Genomic DNA, 21,261 nt, shown 5'->3' with positions numbered 1-21,261 from the left:
TTGGCAAACACAGTGATTGTGGTTAAACTGGTTATTTCATTGGAAAACAAGTAACCACTAATGGGACACTGTGTTCTTCTATACTGTGCTAAATACATTAGTGAATCAAACATAAGTAGAGAGACCAACCCTAGGAACAGGCACTCCAGGCTCTTGAAATGAATGCTCAGTTATTTGACAAACTGGCTTGGTCTTTGCTAATCAGGGTGGGCCTTTCCTACCAGATGCTATGAAAAACAAACAAACAAAAAAGCAGCTGACCATTTGTGATACTGTTCTCCCAGCTATTTTTACTCTTTTGGTGGCACTCCTTCTTTTTAGCAATAGGTGTTATGAACTGAAAGCCACCTATATACCACTCACCACAACCTTCCCTGAAAAGAAAATTTTATTAACCCTATTTTACTGTTGTAGGAAATGAGGTTCTGAGAGGTCAAGTAACTTTTCCTATAGCACAGAATATAAGTATAGACCATGAATTTGAACCCAAGCCTGTCTGTTTCCAAAGTGCATGTTCTTTCCACTAAACCACTGTTTTAAAATGTAGATTTTATTTGCATTCCAGTATGATGAGGTCAGCAGATCAGGTGATAATTGCCACTGAAAGGAGTTTGTTACTCTCAGTTTTCAAGAGGAGGGAGCATGCCACGCCATGCAGGGCCACATGTGAAGCACCGGGGTTGTCCCATTGTCTGGTACCTGGCCCTGGGACGATGAGAACAGGAAAACAGTGGTCCGTAGATAAGGTGTGTGGAGGTGGCCTCTGGATTAGTTAGTTTGCATAAAAGGCATGCTCACAGGTGAGCTGAGTCCTTTACTATCTCTAGGAATTGGCTAGTCCTAGGAGAGGCCACCACTCCAGGGTCAATAAGGCCCCAGATATCAGAGCATCAGAAATATAGAAAATACACCCGGGCCAGTGTGCTCAGGTTAGAGCATTGGCCTGCACACCAAAGAGTCACAGGTTATATTCTTGGTCAAGAGCAGGTACCTGGGTTGCAGGTTTGATCCCCAGCCCTGGTAGGGGTGCATGCAGGAGGCATCCAGTCACTGTGTCTCTCTCACATACATCTATCTCACCTTTCTCTTCCTCTTCCCCTCCCTCCCTTATACTCTCTCTAAAAATCAGTGGTGGCCCTGACCAGTTTGGCTCAGTTGATAGAGTGTTGGCCTGGGGACTGAAGTGTCCCGGGTTCAATTCCAGTCAAGGGCATGTACCTTGGTTACGGGCACATCTCCAGTGGGAGGTGTGCAGGAGGCAGCTGATCAATGTTTCTCTCTCATCGATGTTTCTGACTATCCCTTTCCCTTCCTCTCTTTAATAAAACAATAAAATACATATCTTGTTACTTTAAAAAAAATCAATGGTGAAAAAATATCCTCACGTGAGGATTAACAATTATATTTATACTAGAGGCCCGGTGCACAAAAATTTGTGCACTCAGGGGGGAGGGGGACCCCTCAGCCCGGCCTGTGCCCTCTCGCAGTCTGGGACCCCTCGGGAGATTACAACCTGCTGGCTTAGGCCTGCTCCTGAGTGGCAGAGGGCAGAGGGCAGAGTGGCAGAGGCCTAATCCCTAGGTGCAGCCCCTGGTCGGGCTCAGAGCAGGGCTGATTGGTGCCGGGAGCCGGTCCATCCTTGCTGTTTCAAGGGACCTGGCATATATAGCATACGGTTATTAATATGTTTGCTCACCTTCTTGGCGCTGTGTTTTAACCAAAGTCACCTCTCCGAGAAAGGTTGAATCCCCAGGTAGGGATTTTCCCCTGAAGTTAGGGAGGGAATAAAACCCCTCAACTAAGTGCCAGGCGGGTAATTAATCCCTTTAACTACGAACAATCATGCTTAAACTACATAATCTTTTCTCCCTGGAATGGAGATAAGAAACGCCCTAACCTTTGTAATAGAGATTGATGGGATTGAGTCAACTGGTATAAATACAGATGTAACAAGACAGAAAGAGACAGAACTCAGAACACAGAACTCATGAGACAGAATTCAGAAGACAGAACCTACACGGAGCCTAGAGACAGAAGAACTCAGAACCAGACAGAGAGACAGAACTCAGAACACAGAACTAAGGACACAGGGCTTGGAAGACAGAACTCAGAAGAGAGCCAAGAACACAGAACCTACAAAGAACGTTCTCTAGAGACAGAAGAACTTCGCTGGAGAGAGCATGCCGGAGGATCCTGGAGAGGGACTGGCCTTGGAGCCTAGAGACAGAGCCTAGCGGGAGAACATGGCAAGGGATCCTGGACTGAACCTGACTACAGAGATTGGCAGGAGAACCTGACTGGAACCTGGACACTGAACCTGACTGGAGAGCCTGGACAGAACCTGGCTGGAGAACCTAGCGAGGGAACATGGCTACAGAACCTCGCTGGAGATCCGAAGCAGAACCTCTCTGGAGATCCGGGCTAGAGATCCTGGCTAGGTTGCTGATCAACTGAACACTGTCCCCGTGTCATTCCTTCTTCGCCGACTCCGTCCACACCTTTGGGGACCCCTGGACCTGCTGGGGTTGGACCCCGGCAGATTGGGGAGTTGGGGCACCACCCCCTGTCATGCACAGAGCAGGGCAGATCGGGAGGTTGCGATGCCACCCTCAGTCACGCTCAGGGTAGGGCCGATTGGGGGGTTGGGCCACCACCCCCTGTCACACTCAAGGCAGGGTCGATGGGGAGGTTGTGGTTCCACCCCCTGTCACGCACAGAGAAGGACCAATCGGGGTTGGGGCACTGCCCCCTGTCACTCACAGAGCAGGGCCCATCAGGGGGTTGGGGAGCGCCCCCCTGTCACTCACAGAACAGGGCACGTGGGGGAGGGGGGTTGGGGCGCCACTCTCTATCACCCACAGAGCAGGGCCGATCAGGCGATTGGGGCGCCGCTACTGTCACACTCAGGGCAGGGCCAATGGGGAGGTTATGACTCTACCCCGTCACACACAGAGCAGGGCCCATGGGGGCGGGGGGTTGGGGCGCCACACCGTGTTACACACAGAGCAGGGCTGATCAAGGGGTTGGGGTGCCTTCCCCTGTCACGAACAGAGCAGGGCGGATAGGGAGGTTGGGGCCCCGCCCCCTTTCACACACAGAGCTGCAGGGTGATCAGGGGGTTTGGGCACTACCCCCTGTCACGCTGATCCCAGTGCCAGGAGGCTTCTCGGCTCCGCTGATCCCGGTGCTGGGAGGCATATTACCCTTTTACTATATAGGATAGAGGCCTGGTGCACGGGTGGGGTCTGGCTGGTTTGCCCTGAATGGTGTCCTGGATCAGGGTGGGGGTCCCCACTGGGGTGCCTGGCCAGCCTGGGTGAGGGGCTGATGGCTGTTTACAGCTGGTCACACACCCTTCAGGGTGGGGGTCCCCACTGGGGTGCCTGGCCACTCTGGGTGTGGGGCTGAGGGCTGTTTGCAGGTTGGCAGGTGACTGAAGCTCCCAACCACCCCTTTTTTTCTTTTTCTTTTTTATTCTGGGCCAGCTTTAGCTCTAAGGCTTGGCTCCAGCTCTTAGGCCTCGGCTGCTGAAAGCAGGTATCTGGTTTGTATGGGTTCTATAATCAAAACACTGTTTCAACTCCAGCTCTGAGATCCCAGCTGGCTGAGAGCAGGTTTCTGGGGTTTTGTTTAGCTTCTATATTTGTAACAATGTTTCAAACTGCAAGCTCAGAGGCCGGCAGCGTCAGGCGGGGAACGTTGGAGTCCTCTGTCACTGAAGCAAGCAAGCCTCATGTTCGCTTCAAGCTGCCTGGCTGCCGGCCGTCATCTTGGCTGGCAGTTAATTTGCATATCGCCCTGATTAGCCAATGGGAAGGGTAGCGGAGGTATGGCTAATTACCATGTTTCTCTTTTATTAGATAGGACTAGAGGCCCAGCACACGATTTGTGCACAGAGGGGTGGCCCCCTCAGCCCAGCCTGCACCCTCTCCAATCCGGGACCCCTCGGGGGATGTCCCTCTCACAATCCTGGACTGCTGGCTCCTAATCGCTCACCTGCCTGCCTTTCTGGTGCCCCTAACTGCCCTCCCTGCCAGCCTTATCACCCCTAACTTCCCCCCTTGCTGGTCTGGTTGCCCCCAACTGCCTCCCTCTGCTGGTCTGGTCAACCCTAACTGCCCCCCCTGCTTGCCTGGTCACCCCCAACTGCTGGCCTGGTCACCCCTCATGGCCCCCCCCCCCCCCCCGCTGGCCTGCTTGCTCCACGCAGCCTGCTGTTCAATCGTTTGGTTGTCTCTCACTAACCCCCCTGCCGGCCCGGTCACCCCATGCAGCCTGCTTGTTCAGTCATTTGGTCGTCCCTCACTAACCCCCCTCCCGGCCAGGTCATGAGCAGCCATCTTGTGAGGGTGTGAGGATTAATTTGTGTATTACCTCTTTATTATATAGGATATGTACACTTTTTTCTCTTAGACCCAAAAGTTTAGTCATCCTTGACTCATATTTTTTTATATTCTGTAACTGGTTAGTCACTAAATTTGTTTCATTTTCTTCAAAATATATCTCAGTCATTTCTTCAAGATGTTAGGCATTATAATAGGCACTAGGGGGCTGGGACATAATGAGGCTTTTTATTTAAAATCACTCAGAGTGCTGATGTATAAACTAAGAATTGTAAAAGGACTTCACAAATGCCACAACAGAACCAGGGCAGGGAGTATTCGTGCCTTGTGTTCCTAGTATTAGCCTCTGAGCGGGCCTGCATAGCCTGCTGTCTATGTCTAATCATCTCCCTGGCCTATATACCCAACCAGACTTATGTTTCTTAACTTTATTTTTTTTTTTATCATTTTGCTCCCTAAATCAAAATAATTTTTTAAAGCCTCGAATTCAATAAAACTCTAAACACTTAATCACTTGCCTGATTTTTAAGACCCACTATATGTCCCCATGCTCCTCATTTATTCCCTATTTCCAATACTTCACTTATTCTCTAATTTAACATACAGTTACCTTGTGACCAAATTGTGCCTCGCACAAATAGACACCCAGGTGATATGTGGTAAGTGCTACCAAGAAGTACATGGTACTCTTTGAGCCTGTGGTGTGCCTCCGTATGGTTCGTGCATCCTACATTTATTCAACAAATGTTTATTGAGCATCTATAATATTACAGGCATAGGACTTGACCAGTCTCCGTATTGTTTGTAACCACATATGTCTCTCCATCTTCATCTCTTTACTCATCACCATCTCCTTTTCGCATGCCTTGCCTTCATCTCTTTTCTCCTCCAAACAGCCTGTTCTTGGCCTCTCAGCTGAAGCCTCACCTTCCCCAACTATACTATAATTGCCAAATTATTGATCTCAATGGTACTATGTATTGTATTAGCTTGCTTATTTTCCACTGTGTTCCTGGAGGCTAGGCACAATACCTGATGCATTCGACATTCAGTAAATACTGAATAACTGCCGTTATGCATGAACCACACTGTGCTTCCTTCTGGGAGCTTATTTAAATATTAGAGGCGCAGTGCACGAAATTCATGCACTCGGGGGACGGAGGTGTCCCTCAGCTCAGACTGCACCCTCTCACAGTCCAGGAGCCCTCGGGGGATGTCCTACTGCCAGTTTAGGCCCGCTCCATGCAGCCTAAGCCGTCAGTGGGACATCCTTAGCACCTCCACTGCACTCGCCAGCCATGGGCCCAGCTTCTGCCTAAGCGGTGCTTTCCTGTGGGAGCACACTGACCACCAGGGGGCAGCTCCTGCATTGAGTGTCTGCCTCCTGGTGGTCAGTGCACGTCATAGCAGCTGGTCATTCCACCGTTTGAATGACCGTTTGGTCAATTTGCAATTTAGCCTTTTATTATATAGGATCCCTTCTCTCACCTCCTAAAGTACTTCCCGTTGAAATTAGCATCAAATCAAGTAATGTCTTACTGATGCAGCCTCTCTAAGGTCCAGAATATGCCTCATCACTCTAACCCACATAGGAAATAAGTAGGAAATAAGTCTTCAAAACCTGCATTTCCTGTCATTGAAATGACCAGTTGCTTTACTATAATATTGAAACATTCTGCAAAACTGTACAAATAGAGTTCAACAAATTATATTATACCTGGAAGTTTAATAGGTAATGTGGCATAGTAGTCAAGAATAAGGATTTTCCATACAGAGAGACCTGGTTAAAAACAAAAGGATCTGTCACTTATTCCCCTGTGACCTTGGGCAAGTTACTTTTATCTCCTTTACTCCCAGTTTCTCATCTCCATAGTGAGCAATAGTGTCTTTTCCATGGAGTTATTATAAGGAATAAGATAATTTATATGAAATGCTTAGTTTATTATTAATATATGGCAAATGGGACAATAAATTTTAGGTGATAATATTTATACTATTGTTGGCATTATGGGAGATAGTCTCTAAATCCCAGCAATCCTGTGTTGTTTTTAAATATATTTTCGTTGATTTCAGAGAGAAAGGGAGAGGGAGAGAGAGAAACATCGCTGATGAAAGAGAATCATTGATTGGCTGCCTCCTGCACGCCCCCTACTGGGGATCAAGCCCGCAACCCAGGCATGTTTCCTGTCAGGGAATGGAGCCATGACCTCCTGGTTCATTGATCAATGCTCAACCACAGAGCCATACTGGCCAGGCCCAGCAATCTTGTTTTAAAAGGAGGCTGGAGAAGGGGAAAGGAGGTGATTGAGGCCCAGAGAAGCTAAGTGAGTTGCACAAGGTCACAAAGCTAGTTTATATCAGAGCCAGCCTCAAACCCAGCCACTGTGGTTCCAGAACCAGTTCTCTCCCTCCCTACACAGATGTGGCTCTCAAGAAGCATGCTCAGAGAGCTATCTCTATGAGGCCAAAACAACCAGTTGATTCATTGTTTGAATGAAAATAAATCTGTCAGAACAGTTGTTTTGGAGTCCTAGAGACTCATGGAAACTTTGAGAAAACACGCAGATTAAGTTCAGGATCCCAGTGCGGTGTTGGGTGTGCTCTAGCAAGCAGAGCAACAGCACGGGAAAGCGTTCCTCTTCCTGATGCGTGTTACATAGTATTTTGTTTAGAGCACTCAAGTGGCTTAGGGAATAAAATCCTAGACATGAGAAGAAGATAGTTGTCCACGGAGCTCGGACATCTTTGTACTTGGAGAGCTAGTGGTATGTTCCAGTTCCTGTGCCCTGCAGCTCCATGTGACATAACTTTTCAATCAGAGAAGGTTCTCTTGACTCTTCTGGGACAACACTTTTCTTTCTTTTTTCTTTTTCTAACCGAGTCTTCCTCCTCAAAATGTCTTTCATTCAACTTCTCCATTAATAAGACACAATGAGTAGTTCTGGGTCTGGCATTTTCCTGGGGTAAGAGCCTGGATCAGTGGGGGAGGGTCGGGGGGGTAATGGGGGGATAAGGACACATATGTAATACCTTAATCAATAAAGAAATTTAAAAAATGAGCCTGGATCAGGAGGTGGAAAAGGTATGACCCAGAGGTTAGTGCTTCAACACCAGCTCCTCAGCACTTACCTTGAGTGACCCCTCCTTCTCACTCCTTTTCTCACACCTCATTCTTGGACTTGCTGCTGCAGGGTTAGCCTTGAGAGCTTCGTTTCCCACTACTCTTCTCTTTATACTTCTTTCTTAAAAATTCAAGTAAATTTTTATTTTCATTTTTTATTTATTGAATTTATCAGGGTCACATTGGTTAACAAAATTATATAGGTTTCCGGCATACAGTTCTGTAATACATCATCATTGTTTTGGCCTCCAAGAGGCCAACACAAGGTTAAGCAAAACTAGATTTCTGTAAGAGCTGACACACTCTCGCTGAGCTGGCTTTTTAACATGCTTAGATCCTTTATAAACAAAGAGTTGAAAGAAACAGACATTTGGATAAATCTTTTTTGGCTGGAATAGAGACTAGAGAAACTGTGAGACTGACCCTTCTCTCTTGTTTTTCAGATAGACCACATGGTGCAGGGCCATGCTGCCTTCCCTGAGCTGCAAGCCAAGGCCACCGCCAGGTAACTGCTTCCTTCCTGTGCCCTACAGTTCCCATGCCAGGCTATGTTGAGGGCACTCACTTTAGGCTGAAAGGTGATTTTCAGATCCTGTGGGAAATGAGAATGCCTGGCAGTATCCAGTTATAAGGCAGTCATCCGGGTGATCTAGAGCACACAGGTATTAACTTTTAAAATGACCTAAGGAACTTCAAAGAAGCTAGAGACAATCCAAAATGTGCCAGGACCCATGGATGAGAACCTCTGATGTAGTAGAAGGAACATGGATTTGGATTCAAAGTCTCTTCGGTTCAAATCCAGCTTTACTCCTCCTTACCAGGTGTGTAATCTTGGGCAAGTTATTCAACCTCTTTAGGCCTGTCTCTTCATCTGTAAAACTCAGAATAATAACTGATATGGAGTGATTGCTAGGATATATTGTTAAGTAAAGAAAGTGGAATGCAAAGAAGTGGTGACTGTGTATGTTCCCTTTCATGTAAGAAGGAGGCGATATAAGAAAATATATGTGTATTTATTCATTTGTGCAAAAGAAAAACAGGAAGGGTAATCCAGAAACTGAGATTGGTTACCTGTGCTGGGTGGGTAGAAATGAAATGCAAAGACTAGGGGGACAGGAACAGGACAGTAGGCAGACATGGCACTTTTCTGAGTGCTCTTTGTACAACTGTAACTATTAGAACTGTAGTGATGCTTCATGTGTCCCTGAAAATAAATAGATAGAAAGATAAATAGATAGATACCAGGATATATGTGTGTGGTGGGGCATGGGTAAATGAAATACAAACAGTTTTTAAAAATGAGCCTATTGTATTAGTAATGATTACCATAATCACACTAAAGAGAGTTTTGGAAAGAGAAGAACTAACCTAAGTAACTTTGGGAAAATATTTTGACAATAGGCTATATGGCTACAGAGAAAATAACTGTACACAAATATTGTGCTGTAAATACCAAATTTATTTTTCATACATGTAAGGGTTCGCTATTCTGAAAATCCTTTATGTGTATACTACATTGGGCAAATAAAAAAATATATGTGTATAGTGAGAGACAGGTTCCTCACAAATCAGGAAAGGGGAAGGTTACAATGAACCTTATGGTACTTGGTGGAAATCAGAGGTATTAGAATCAATTTATGATTTTTGTATTGATATAAATAAAATAAATATAGATGTGTGAGCATATATACATTCATCTCCTAGCTCCCTCTACTGAGATGGCCTGGGAGCAATGACACCCTAGTAGTAATGTGAACACTTAGCACCAGAACTTGGGATACACTCATGCATATATTTCTGCGAAGAAGGGCCATAACTATCATCAGATTCTTGAACGACTTCAGCATGTATAAACCACTAATACAAAGACAAGAGGACTGGATTTGGAGCTCAGAGATCTAGATTCATACCCAGCTCCTATATGCATTATGTGTGAACAAAGTGTCCTCATCAGAACATGGAGAGTAGTTATGAGAGAACCAACCTCTGATAACTGAGAATTCACTTGGAGTTTAGTGAGGTAATATCTTTGGCAAGGCTTTGTAAACTGTACTCTGACAATTATGACAACTACTACTACTTCTGCTACTATTACCAATGATTATAAAAGAGGAAGTTTTTGCCATGGTTGTTCTAGGGTGAAACAGCAGATGTCAATCATCCATAACCTGCCTGACTTCTTGTGGAAAGGATGATGGAGTAGCAAAAACACAGGACAGGAAATTAGAGGTGGGGAATTCTTGTGTCAGTTCTGCCATAACTGTCTTGATGACTCAGTTTCTTCATCCATAAAATCACAATAACACTGCCCTCTTTTAGAGGTGTTACATAGATGCAAGTAGGCCATGGAAATGCCAATCTGTAAAGATCTTACACCTCAACACAAACCTAAGGGATAGTTAGACTTTGCAAGGAAATGCTCAAAATTTCCAGAACTTTCTCTTATAGATGAACCTCATGTGAGTAGTTTTTACTGAAAATAGGAAAGAAGGATTTATGGGTTAGCTTGTAAACTCTGAGAAACAGCAACATAACAGCCATTAATAGAATTCAGTGTTGGAGTCAGACCTGGATTTAAATCCCAACTCTTTCCACATGGGAATTGACTTCCTACCCCTTTCCAACCACCTGCTTGGGTTTCACCTTGTGTTTCCCTTTGGAGCTAAGTTTTACCAAAGCATTGCCTATACTCTTGGTCACTATTTCCTCAGTTTGAACTTCCCCTTTCCCCACTCCAGTGTAAATTCTGTCACCATTGGCCCCTGAAACATTTATTGTTAAGGTCCTCAGTGACCTCTGATATGTCCTTAGGATGTGACCCAGGCCCCTTGAGCTCTCAGTAGCATCTGGCACCAATACTTTTGCTCTCCTTTATAACACTCTTTCCTTGGCTTTCTTTCTGGAATGTCACCCTCTTCCAGTTTTCCTCCTGTGTCTCTGACTCCTTCTTTTTTAAAAAAATTGTTTTATTGCTTAAAGTATTACAAAGAGTATTATATATATATCTCCTTTTTTCTCCCCTTGACCTTCCCCTAGCCTCCCATACCCCCCAGTGTCTTGTGTCCATTGGTTATACTTATATGCATGCATACAAGTCCTTCAGCTGATCTCTTATCCACCCCCCCCAACCCTTCCCACTGTAGTTTGACAGTCTGTTTGATGTTGCTCTGCCTCTGTATCTATTTTTGTTCATCAGTTATAGTGGTCTCTATTATCCATGAATGAGTGAGGTCATGTGGTATTTTTCCTTCATTGACTGGCTTATTTCACTTAGCATAATGCTCTCCAGTTCCATCAATGCTTCTGCAAATGGTAAGAATTCCTTCTTTTTTACAGCAGCATAGTAGTCCATCATGTAGATGTACCACAGTTTTCTAATCCATTCATCTGCTGATGAGCACTTAGGCTGTTTCCAGATCTTAGCTATGGTAAATTGTGCTGCTTTGAACATAGGGGTGCATATATCCTTTCTGATTGGTGTTTCTGTTTTCTTGGGATATATTCCTAGAAGTGGGATCACTGGGTCAAATGGGAGTTCCATTTTTAGTTTTTTGAGGAAACTCCATACTGTCTTCCATAGTGGCTGCACCAGTCTGCATTCCCACCAGCAGTCCAAGAGTGTTCCCTTTTCTCCGCATCCTCTCCAGCACTTGTCGTTTGTTGATTTGTTGATGATAGTCAGTCTGACAGGTGTGAGATGGTACCTCATTGTTGTTTTGATTTGAATTTCTCGGATGATTAGTGACTTTGAGCATGTTTTCATATGACTCTTGGCTTTCTGCATGTACTCTTTTGAAAAGTGTCTATTTAGGTCCTTTGCCCATTTTTTGATTGAATTGTTTATCTACCTTTTGTTAGGTTGTATGAGTTCCCTATAAATGTTGGAGATTAAACCCTTATCGGTGATAACATTGGCAAATATGTTCTCCCATGCAGTGGGCTTTCTTGTTGTTTTGTTAATGGTTTCTTTTGCTGTGCAGAAGCTTTTTATTTTGATGTAGTCCCATTTGTTTATTTTCTCTTTAGTTTCCAATGCCCTAGGAGCTGTATCGGTGAAGAAATTGCTTCGGCATATGTCTGAGATTGTGTTGCGTTTGGATTCTTCTAGTATTTTTATGGTTTCCCGTCTTACATTTAAGTCCTTTATCCATTTTGAGTTTATTTTTGTGTATGGTGTAAGTTGGTGGTCTACTTTCATTTTTTTGCATGTATCTGTCCAATTTTCCCAACACCATTTATTGAAGAGACTGTCTTGACTCCATTGTATGTTCTTGCCTCCTTTGTCAAATATTAATTGAGCATATTGGTTCGGGTCGATTTCTGGGCTCTCTATTCTATTCCACTGATGTATATGTCTGTTCTTGTGCCAGTACCAGGCAGTTTTGAGAACAGTGGCTTTGTAATACAGCTTGATATCTGGTATTGAGATCCCACCTACTTTGTTCTTCTTTCTCAGGATCACTGCAGCTATTCGGGGTCCTTTTTTATTCCAGATGAATTTTTGGAGAGTTCATTCTAGGTCTGTAAAATATGCTGTTGGTATTTTAATGGGAAGTGCGTTGAATTTATAGATTGCTTTGGGTAGTATGGACATTTTAATGATGTTGATGCTACCAATCCATGAACATGGTATGTTCTTCCATCTGTTTATGTCTTCCTCTATCTCTTTTTTCAACATCCTGAAATTTTCTGAGTAGAGGTCTTTTACCTCTTTAGTTAAGTTTATTCCTAGGTATCTTAAATTTTTTGGTGCGATGGTAAATGGGATTGTCTGACTCCTTCTTAATTTCCTTCTCAAGTTCATGGTCTTTTTCTTGAAGATAACATCAAAGCTCATCATAAGTGGGTTCTCTCTTTACCCTCATTTCCCAAGTAATCCCATCCACACTCTTGCCTTTATTTCTTTCTATAATTTGAGGATTCTCAAATTTTATCTCCAGCTCATCTATTGAGTATGTATTCAATAAATGTTGGTTCTTTTTTATTTTTCTTTCCTTATATTGCCTTGCAAAGGAAAGTTTATGTCTATGTTATCAGGTCTATGAATATTCTAAGAATATAGGACCCATTGTCCTTTAGGGCTTAGAAAGAAATGGGCTTAGCTATTATTATTAAAGTGAAGCAGGCTATTTGGAAAGGACAGCTAATTCCATGGAATTGGGAACCACGTGCCTCTTTGGGTGTGACTTTGGGCTCTCTAAAAGCAGGCCACCCCTGTCTTGGAGCTTAGCATCAGCAAATCCTATTTGAAACTGTAGAAACATGTGTTGATAAACAGATTTAGTATTTTATACTTTTGATTTACCATAATCCTTTTAGACAAGACATCCCTGAAGAGAAATGTCTTGTGAGCTTAGAAATTAAGTAAACATCAGCTAGATGTGCCCCTGCATGTAACTGACAACGAAAGTCTCCCTGTATGTGGGGCCAAACAGCCAAAAATGGTTCTGCATTCGATCCTAACTTGAGCTCTTTTCCTCTAAACTATGTGTTGTCTTAATTTTCTTAGACAACCTTGACCACCAGTGTCTCATAATGAGGTCCTGGTGATGGCAGGGTTCGGTGGGGAGATGTTGACACAGTTCATAAGTACTAGATTCCAGGTTGGCAGCAGAGCAAGGGTTAAAGTCCATTCGCCAGACTGTCTGATGAGACTCCTAGGGGCACTTATGATACAAAAGTGAAACACATACACACATACACACACACACACACACACACACACACACACACATACACACACAAAGTCCCTGCTTTTGTTACTGGCAATGTTGGTAGTGAAACGGCACCAGTTGTTACCAGTGAAGTTAGACCTCAGCAAAGAAAGAATTCAGAGCCAGGAACTCAAGTTATAAGATAAAGTTTGTATATAAATGTACAGTGGTAAGCAGGAGTGAGCCAGCTGGGCTGCATGGGCTCAGGAAACAAGTTACAGAAGCAAAATAAGGGCCCTTGGAGCTTAGGAGAGAGAAAGGCACCAGGGGGATAAAAGGGGTCGGAGAGGGAAAGATACAGGCATGCTCCAGAGAGAGAGTGCTGGGTCCTTCCTCTTGAGAGTTTTAAAGGATTGGAATTTTAGGGGCTGTCTTAGGGGAGGATCTCAATAGAATATTCATCAGCTTTATACTGATGTGCCAAAATGAGATTTATTCCCTTAACTTCATCCATCCTTGGGTATGGTTGGCACAAATGACACTAATCTGATTTCTGCTATCTATCTCCTGAGTAGGCTAATTTAGGATATTTATCCCCCTGGTTGAGGAGAAGTATAAATTATTTACTGTTAAGTGTCCTTGGAAAGTGTTAAAACCGATAGGAATTTTCCAGTTATTAGATGGCTGTAAACTGCTTGGCCATTTAACTATGTCTCAGTTTCCCTAATTACATTTCCCCTGTCTTACTAACCTGTTCATTTTCATGGAAATTATACGCACACACTTAGACATAGACATGTTCACATAACACACACACACACACACACACACACACACACACTTGTGTAGAGCAAGAGAAAGGGAGAGGGAGAGGGAGAGGGAGAGGGAGAGGGAGAGGGAGAGGGAGAATGAGAGGGAGAGGGAGAGGGAGAGGGAGAGAGAGAGAGAGAGAGAGAGAGAGAGAGAGAGAGAGAGAGAATGAACACATTTGCACACCAGGTATTGATAAGCATTCCAAAGAAAAAATAGAGATGGTTGAGGAGAAACATGGAGTGAGGGATGTTGGGGTGATGGGTGGGAACTATTCTAGGTAGGAAGCCATCCTTGCGGAGGTAACACTTGAACAGGACTCTGAGTAAAGAGTGGGACTAACCTATGGTTGTAGGGGAGGGTCCCTCTGGTCTGAAGGAACAACAAGGCCCAAGGCCTTGAGCAACTCTGAGACATTGGGAAGGCCATTGTGGCTGGGCCAAAGTTGGAACATAGGAGACTGGTGAGGGCAGGATGTAAGCCAAGGCCAAACCATGTGGGTCATTGTGGATAATTGTAAGGACACTGGATTTTATTCAAGTTTTAGTTTTGAGCAGGGGAATCATGATCAGATTTACCTTTTAAAGGGATTAATTTGGCTCTCTTGGAGAGTACTAGTAAACTAGACCATTGGTGGAGAGGGAGAGACAGAGTGGAAGATATGGCTTCTGACCTCAGTGAACTCAGTCTGGGGGCAGGTGTTGGGATGGGAATGTAAGTAGAGGAGCCCAGCTTGGTCCGAGTTGCTTTTGCTGAGGTCCCTGTAATCAGTAGTCATTTCTCATTGTGATTCTATTGTTTTCAGGTCCTTTAAGATTGTCAGCATGAAGTTCTCCTAATTTATTCTCTTAACCTAGCTTTTCTCCCACTTTCTCTGGATTTTTTCAGTTATTCCTTTGAGGATAATCCATTTTTCTTTATCTCATTTATTTCTCAGATGATCTGCATAATTTCTGTGAATCAATTTCATAAGGCAAGGAAAAGAATTTTGGGCAAGAGGGGGAAAATAGGCAAACATTCACAGGCATATTATGAAAATTAAAAGTAGGTTAGTGCAGCTACAGTATGGTGTATAGGGGTGAGGAGGGAGAAGGAATGGAAAACATGTATGTAACACAGTGTAATGTAGGCAGAGCAAGATAATAAAGAACATCTTATGCCAGGCAACAGAGTTTGTGCTTCATCTCGAGGACAGTGAGGAGGATCTACTGAAGGGTTACATAGGGGTGGGCATTGTAATCAGAGTGGCATTTTAGAAGAATCCCAGGAGGTACTGCAAAAGTTAGGAGACCAAAGCTCTAATCCAGGCATTTGAAGATGGCCTGAATAAAGTAGACACAGTGGAACTGGAGAAAGTTGTGCTGGGTAGAGAAATATTTAAGATCACAAGTTGACAGGTCCTAGTGAGAAATTAAATTGTGGAGCTAAAGGAGAAAGAGAAGAGTAAAAAATTAGTACCCACTTGGCTCTACCCCCAAATGGTTGCTTGAGCAATGGCTTCAATGAGATTGGCTTTGATTAGCTCAAGGAACCCAAAAGGAAAAGTGGGTATACCAGAAAAGACGATGTGTCTCACATTATGTTTATGTTGAGTTCTCTTTGGACATCCAAAAGGAAGCATTTGATGGGTGGTTGGATATTTGACCTGGAACTCATGAGAGCAAAGCGAGCAGGAAATAAGGCCATATATTTGGGAGTCCTCAGCCCTAGAGGGTAACTGGAGCCCGGGGAGGAGGAAGAGATCACCCAAGGATATATAAAGAGTGAGAAGAGGGACAAGGACAGATCTCTGGGAGACTTCACATATCTAAGGGACAAGGAAAGGAAAAGAACCAGATAGAGAGGAGGTAAGAAAGCCAAAAGCATATAGTGTCCCAGAAACAAGGGAAAGAGAACAAATGCGCAGGAAGTGGTCAAGTGGTGCAAAATATGGAAGAAAATTCAAATAAAATAAAGGCAGAAAATGGTCCATTGGAGTTAGGGAAAGGACACAGTATCTTTTGTTAGACAATGTATTCTGATTTTTGATTTGAAAGTATGGTCACCATACTTCTGAGCAGCCTATGAATCCACAGAATGACATGATTTGTGGAGAGGGAGTGGAGGGGAGAGATTCCAGGGGTGCTGTCTGTATTTAACATTGTAAGCAATAATGTCTAAAAAAATTCTTCCCTGTCTCTCAGATTTTTTTTTAAGCTGGAAATTAATCTCCTGTGATGGGAAAGAAGAGAGAACAGTTTATTGATCATCTATCATTTTATAGGGCTCAGGACTCTGTATTTAATATTCATGGGGGACTGTAAGGTAAAAGTATTAACTCTGATTGCAAAACAGTGAACTAGGTTTGGAAAGGTTTGGTGTGATTGCTCAAACTGTATTTTCTCCATCATACAAAATGGGCCTAGGACAGCAAGAATTTTCCCCTCTGAGACAGAATGGATGAGCCCAGAGTTCATGAGAGGGAGGGAGGGCAATCCACTTGGAACAGTCAGTATGTGATTCCCGAGCTGGAAGAGGGCTGACGGCCATTGGAGAAGGAATTGATAAAACATGCAAAATGAATCAAAGTCAGAACCCCAAAAAGGTATCATGTGAGGTTCAAATTATGTGAATAATGATGTGCATTCGTTATTTTAATGTTTTCCAAGTGCATTTCATTTTGAATGATATACTCAGATAGCACACATGGTCAGGTATAATTGAAAAAATGTGCAGGAGAATGGCTGCATTCAAAGAATAAACATACAGCTGTGAGGAGGTTAGGAGTCAAGGGGGTAAGCATATGCCCCATCCCCCAGGGATCTCATTAATTCATGAGTGACCATATATGTAGAGGCTAAATGAATCTCACTGTGTGCAAAGACCTGCAGTCAATGAGACAATGACGAATCAATAGTAATTAGGCCTATAGGTTCTTATTGACCCAGATGTCTGAAACTAAATGCCCTGCCCTGAGATGCCTTGAGAGGCAAATGAAAACACTTAGAAACTTTTTAAACATCCCTTTACTCTCAGTGCAGTGATGCTGTTCTGAGGAAGAATGTTGCTACGATGGGTACAGACTCCCCTCTGGTTACCAAGGATGTCCTTGAGGCCTTGGTTATCATTGTAGTTCCTGTTGGACCAGGAGTAGAGAGAGTTGGGAAGCAGAAAACCGAGATGTGATTATATTCCATCCAGATAGATGGTTCAGGCCCTACCTTGCATGGAGGCCACGAAGGAGTCTTTTTCCTAGTCTGTCATAGAATCATGCTAAAAACAGGGTTTGAATGTGGAATTCAAATGGACATAACACACACACACACACACTGGGGTTTCTGACCTGGAATACAGAGAACGCATGGCTCCAGCACCACTCAGAGGAGGGTGTAAATTTGGACTCGGTCACCTGTCCGCACCTCTTTGCGAGTCTCCTCTGCATTCCTCGCCGGGCTGTGGGGGAAGGCCTGGTGCACACACAGGGAGCTCAAGTTGATGACAGTGTGGATAAGGAGCCTTTTTCCAACCACATCATCGTCCTCCTAAAGTGATCGAAGGAAGACTTTTACAGATGGGAATGAGGTGTCCAGCAAGGAGCAAAAGATTGCCTAGTAGGCAGGGCCTCCGTTGCCTCCACTCAGACATACGTCACACAGGCATACACATTTGCACATTCACTCATGCACTCACATAGAGCATTTTTGCTTTCCTACCTTTTCTATATTAGAGTTCCACTTAAAGTTTGTATTTACTACAAAGGTTTGAAAACCACTGCTCTACTCGTTTCTAATCTAACAACTTTCAGGGACGTCGTGAGCTCATTGGAAACACTCACAGTGGCACAAAACTGGAACTCAAAATCTCTGAGCTGTCCTCCTAAAATGTTCTAAAAATTTAAATCTTCAATACCATCTAGGTGGCTTAGATGCCAGCCTTCCGTGGACAATGCATTCCTGGACTTTTTTTCCTGCCATTATTCAAGCCCTGTTTTTCACGGTTAAAGCCATTGTTCCAAGGACACCGGTGGGAAGTGACATGGATGCCAATCTCTGATAAACCCACTTTCTTGTAAAAGTGTTGGTTCAAGGCTTTAAGAAGGAAGCACCTTTAAAGAGGGGGAGGCACCACCTTTAACCTTTGTGACATGCAATGACATTTAACCCAGTGAGGTAGGTGTGGTGACACCATTTGAGTGTATGGGGAAACTGAAGTTCAAGGAGGTTGTCACTGGCCCTGTTACCAATCTGGGAGAGGTGAGGCAAGATCTGAACCCATCATCTCCAGCCCCTTCTCACCTGACCATGTAAAACTGAGATAGGTAGTCTGTCTCCCTCATCCTACACATGAAGAAACTGAGGCTTAAAAGGTAGAAAGAACTGACACAGTGTCATTGGGCGGGGAGTATGACTGTGAGAAACCAAGTCTCCTGATTCCTGATTTTAATTGCATTTACTCCATCCTGTCACTTCCCTTAGCAAATCCTGAGCCTGGGCACGTATATTTATCTCCATTCGTCATCTCATCATTATTACTATAATTAGGAATACTAATGTTTTAAATCCTTTGCATATGTACAGTATTGCACAGCTTACAAAATACTGTATGTTCACCTACATAATCTCTTTTGATCTTGACAATAACCCTATGAGGTAAGTTGGACAGGGAACATGTATCTGGTTTTACAGATGCAAAGAAAGTGGTTCCGAAAGTTTGAATAACTCTCTCGTGGTTACACACCTCCTAGGGGCAAAGCCATTCCGGCTCTGGTCTTCTGATTCCAAACCTTCGCACTTTTTCCTAAAGCACACCACCTTTTCTTGGGGATAGTACAGTGATTTCTGAGTACGGTGCACTGGTTTCCATGGGTTTCAGGCAGTTTCTTTGCTGAAGCTTTTGGGGCTCTGCTTATTTTCTGGATCTGGTGTGGAAGTACAAATGGTTTCTCTCTGCAGAACAGTTTGCTCCCCAACCCCACTCCCCTTTTAAAAACAAAATCCATTTCTCTTCCAGATGCCAGAGCATATATGCATATTTGAACAGTCACCTGGACCTGATTAAGAAGGCTCAGCCTGTGGGTTTCCTCACTGTTGATTTACATGTTTGGCCAGATTTCCATGGCAACCGGTCTCCTTTAGCAGATCTGACACTAAAGGGCATGGTAAGTGACAGCCAGTCCTTGCACAAAGGTGAAGGCAGGCCAAAGGGGCTGCAACGATCAGGAGAAGAAAAGTGAGGAGAAAGGAAAAGAGGGAACATAAACAGAACAGACCAATGGCCCGCTGGCTTCTCGCACATGCGTCCTCTGGGGAAGGCTCTTGCTGCTCCCAGGATGACCTGCTGAAAGTTCTCATTGTTTCTGAGGCAACCTTCAGCGCATTAAAAGCAGTATTTTTTACATTTAGCTACAGCTGCCTCTTTGTCCCCTGGAGTGGCCTGAAGTCAGGAGCCCCTGCCTGTGTCGTTTTTGTATTTACATCAGTTTGAAGAGTTATGTTTTCCATCGCCATCCCCAGGCCACTAGGAAAGTGGTAAATATTACCCCCTATGGTCTTGCTTGCCACAGCCACACATCTGCCCAGGCTCTGAGGGTCAGGGTGCTCAGAGGCCATGCTAACATTATTAGGGTTTCAGATGGAACTGTGGCAAAAGTAAAATAGAATTGTGGGTGGATAAATTCAGCTATCAGGGTCCCTCCCAGTGCAGAGATTCCGGGCCCTCCACGAGGGGCCAGGATGAACTTGGTGGAGAGCTCATAACCACCTAAACCAAGGCATAAGATCTTGATGGGCAAGTTAGATTAGGCAGCTGAGACTAGTACAGCCCTCAAGAGTCATGATTAAGGGTGGACAAAGCCTGTGAGAGCTAGAGAAACAGAGTTAAGCTTCAGTTACAAGAGGTGAGGAGAAGCCACATATAATAAAATAAGCCATGAATTTTGAATCCTTGGAGATGTCAAGTAGCTGAGAAGCAGAGTGCCAGGTAAACTGAGTTCAGAGTGGGGCTGAGAGCAGTGCGTGGTTTATGCACCGCATGGCCTGCTGGCTCGAAGATCTTCAGGACTCAGAATTCAGTGGTTTGTAATTCATTTCATTGAAGTGGTTTTAAATAGCTGTATGATGCCAGCAGGAAGACCTGATCTTTATTTTCATTACCGTGTTGACATACTCAACTTCTGCTGATAAAAGGGAGTCAAGGTGAAAAGAAAAGAAAATTGGACATAGCAAGGGTTATGTGTATCTGGAGTCCATGAAGTGTGTCCACAAAACAAATCATGAACCTGCCTCCTTGTTTTTCCTATGGAAGCAGAAGGGGGATGTCCCGAGAGGGTCATATGGACACAGGCTACAGCTAGACAGACAGAACTGACTCTCTGGGTGCAAACAGAGGCTAGGGGAAGAACACATTTTATATGGGTACAAAAATGAGTGTCTTCGTTAAAGATAAATATCTGAAGACAAATACATTAGACACTTAAAATGCTAAAGAAGTTAAGAGGCGTGAATAGTTCATAAAATGACCCTGAAATAGAGTAGGTTGTATAGTAAAGTGACCATGGACCTGGAGTCCTCCCCTTCCCCTGCCAACAGCTGTCTACCCAGTGTCAACACCCCAGCATGACAGGTGCCATGGTGCCAGTAGCTTTTCTCTATTTCTTAAGGCCAAGCTTGACATCCAAAGACTTAAGAATTAAAAATCACCAGGACATTCTAATAAAGGTAGCCCAAATGCAGAATGTAATTCCAAAGGAGTCAGTTGTGTGTGTGTGTGTGTGTGTGTGTGTGTGTGTGTGTGTGTGTGTGTTTAAAATATATTTTTATTGATTTCAGAGAGGAAGGGAGAGGGAGAGAGAGATATAGAGACATCAATGATGAGAGAGAATCATTGATCAGCTGCCTCCTGCACACCCCCTACTGGGGATCGAGTCAGCAACCCAAGCATGTGCCCTGACAGAGAGTGGAACCATGACCTCCTGGTTCATAGATAGATGCTTAAACACTGAGCAACACTGGCCCTGCTCAGTTGTGTTTTTTGAAGAATGCCTGCCTCATTAGGGTAAGAGCTTACTTACCAAAGGACATTTTTACATGGGGAGATATGCCCAATCATATAGAAAAAAATTCTGATAGGTTCACCTTTCTAAAAAGGTTTTGTTTTATAAATATACTAGTATTTCCTAGATCATCTGATACTTCTCAGCAACGCTTTCCTTTCATAACTGCCCTTGTATTAGGCTTACATTTGAAGAGTTGTCACTCCATCATGAGTTTACATCAGAACACAAGAAGGTAACTAGATAAGATAGAAAGAAGGAAATTTGGAGCTAAAAATATCTCCTCCCCCCCAAATCTCTTTC

At 44.0% G+C, this 21,261-nt stretch overlaps 1 protein-coding gene and 1 long non-coding RNA gene across 9 annotated transcripts in view; one reads left to right on the top strand and one right to left on the bottom strand.

Moving 5' to 3' along the window:
- Window positions 1-21,261, top strand: part of FGGY (FGGY carbohydrate kinase domain containing) — a 412,333-nt gene that overhangs the window by 284,870 nt on the left and 106,202 nt on the right. For all 8 annotated transcript variants that reach the window (XM_059689387.1, XM_059689388.1, XM_059689382.1 and 5 more), the window contains 2 exons: window positions 7,908-7,969; window positions 18,918-19,065. In XM_059689387.1, the coding sequence (XP_059545370.1) occupies window positions 7,908-7,969; window positions 18,918-19,065 (210 nt within the window). The remainder of the gene's footprint in view (window positions 1-7,907; window positions 7,970-18,917; window positions 19,066-21,261) is intronic.
- LOC132231011 (uncharacterized) overlaps window positions 1-21,261 on the bottom strand; it is a 42,307-nt gene that overhangs the window by 12,328 nt on the left and 8,718 nt on the right. The window contains exon 2 of the long non-coding RNA XR_009451970.1: window positions 7,473-7,585. This is a non-coding gene — a long non-coding RNA (uncharacterized LOC132231011). The remainder of the gene's footprint in view (window positions 1-7,472; window positions 7,586-21,261) is intronic.

The sequence above is a fragment of the Myotis daubentonii genome, chromosome 3 (genome assembly GCF_963259705.1).
Source record: "Myotis daubentonii chromosome 3, mMyoDau2.1, whole genome shotgun sequence".
In the NCBI taxonomy this organism is placed as follows: Eukaryota; Metazoa; Chordata; class Mammalia; order Chiroptera; family Vespertilionidae; genus Myotis; species Myotis daubentonii.
Note: the sequence above shows the minus strand (reverse complement) of the source record. Positions and strands in the feature narration are given on the sequence as shown.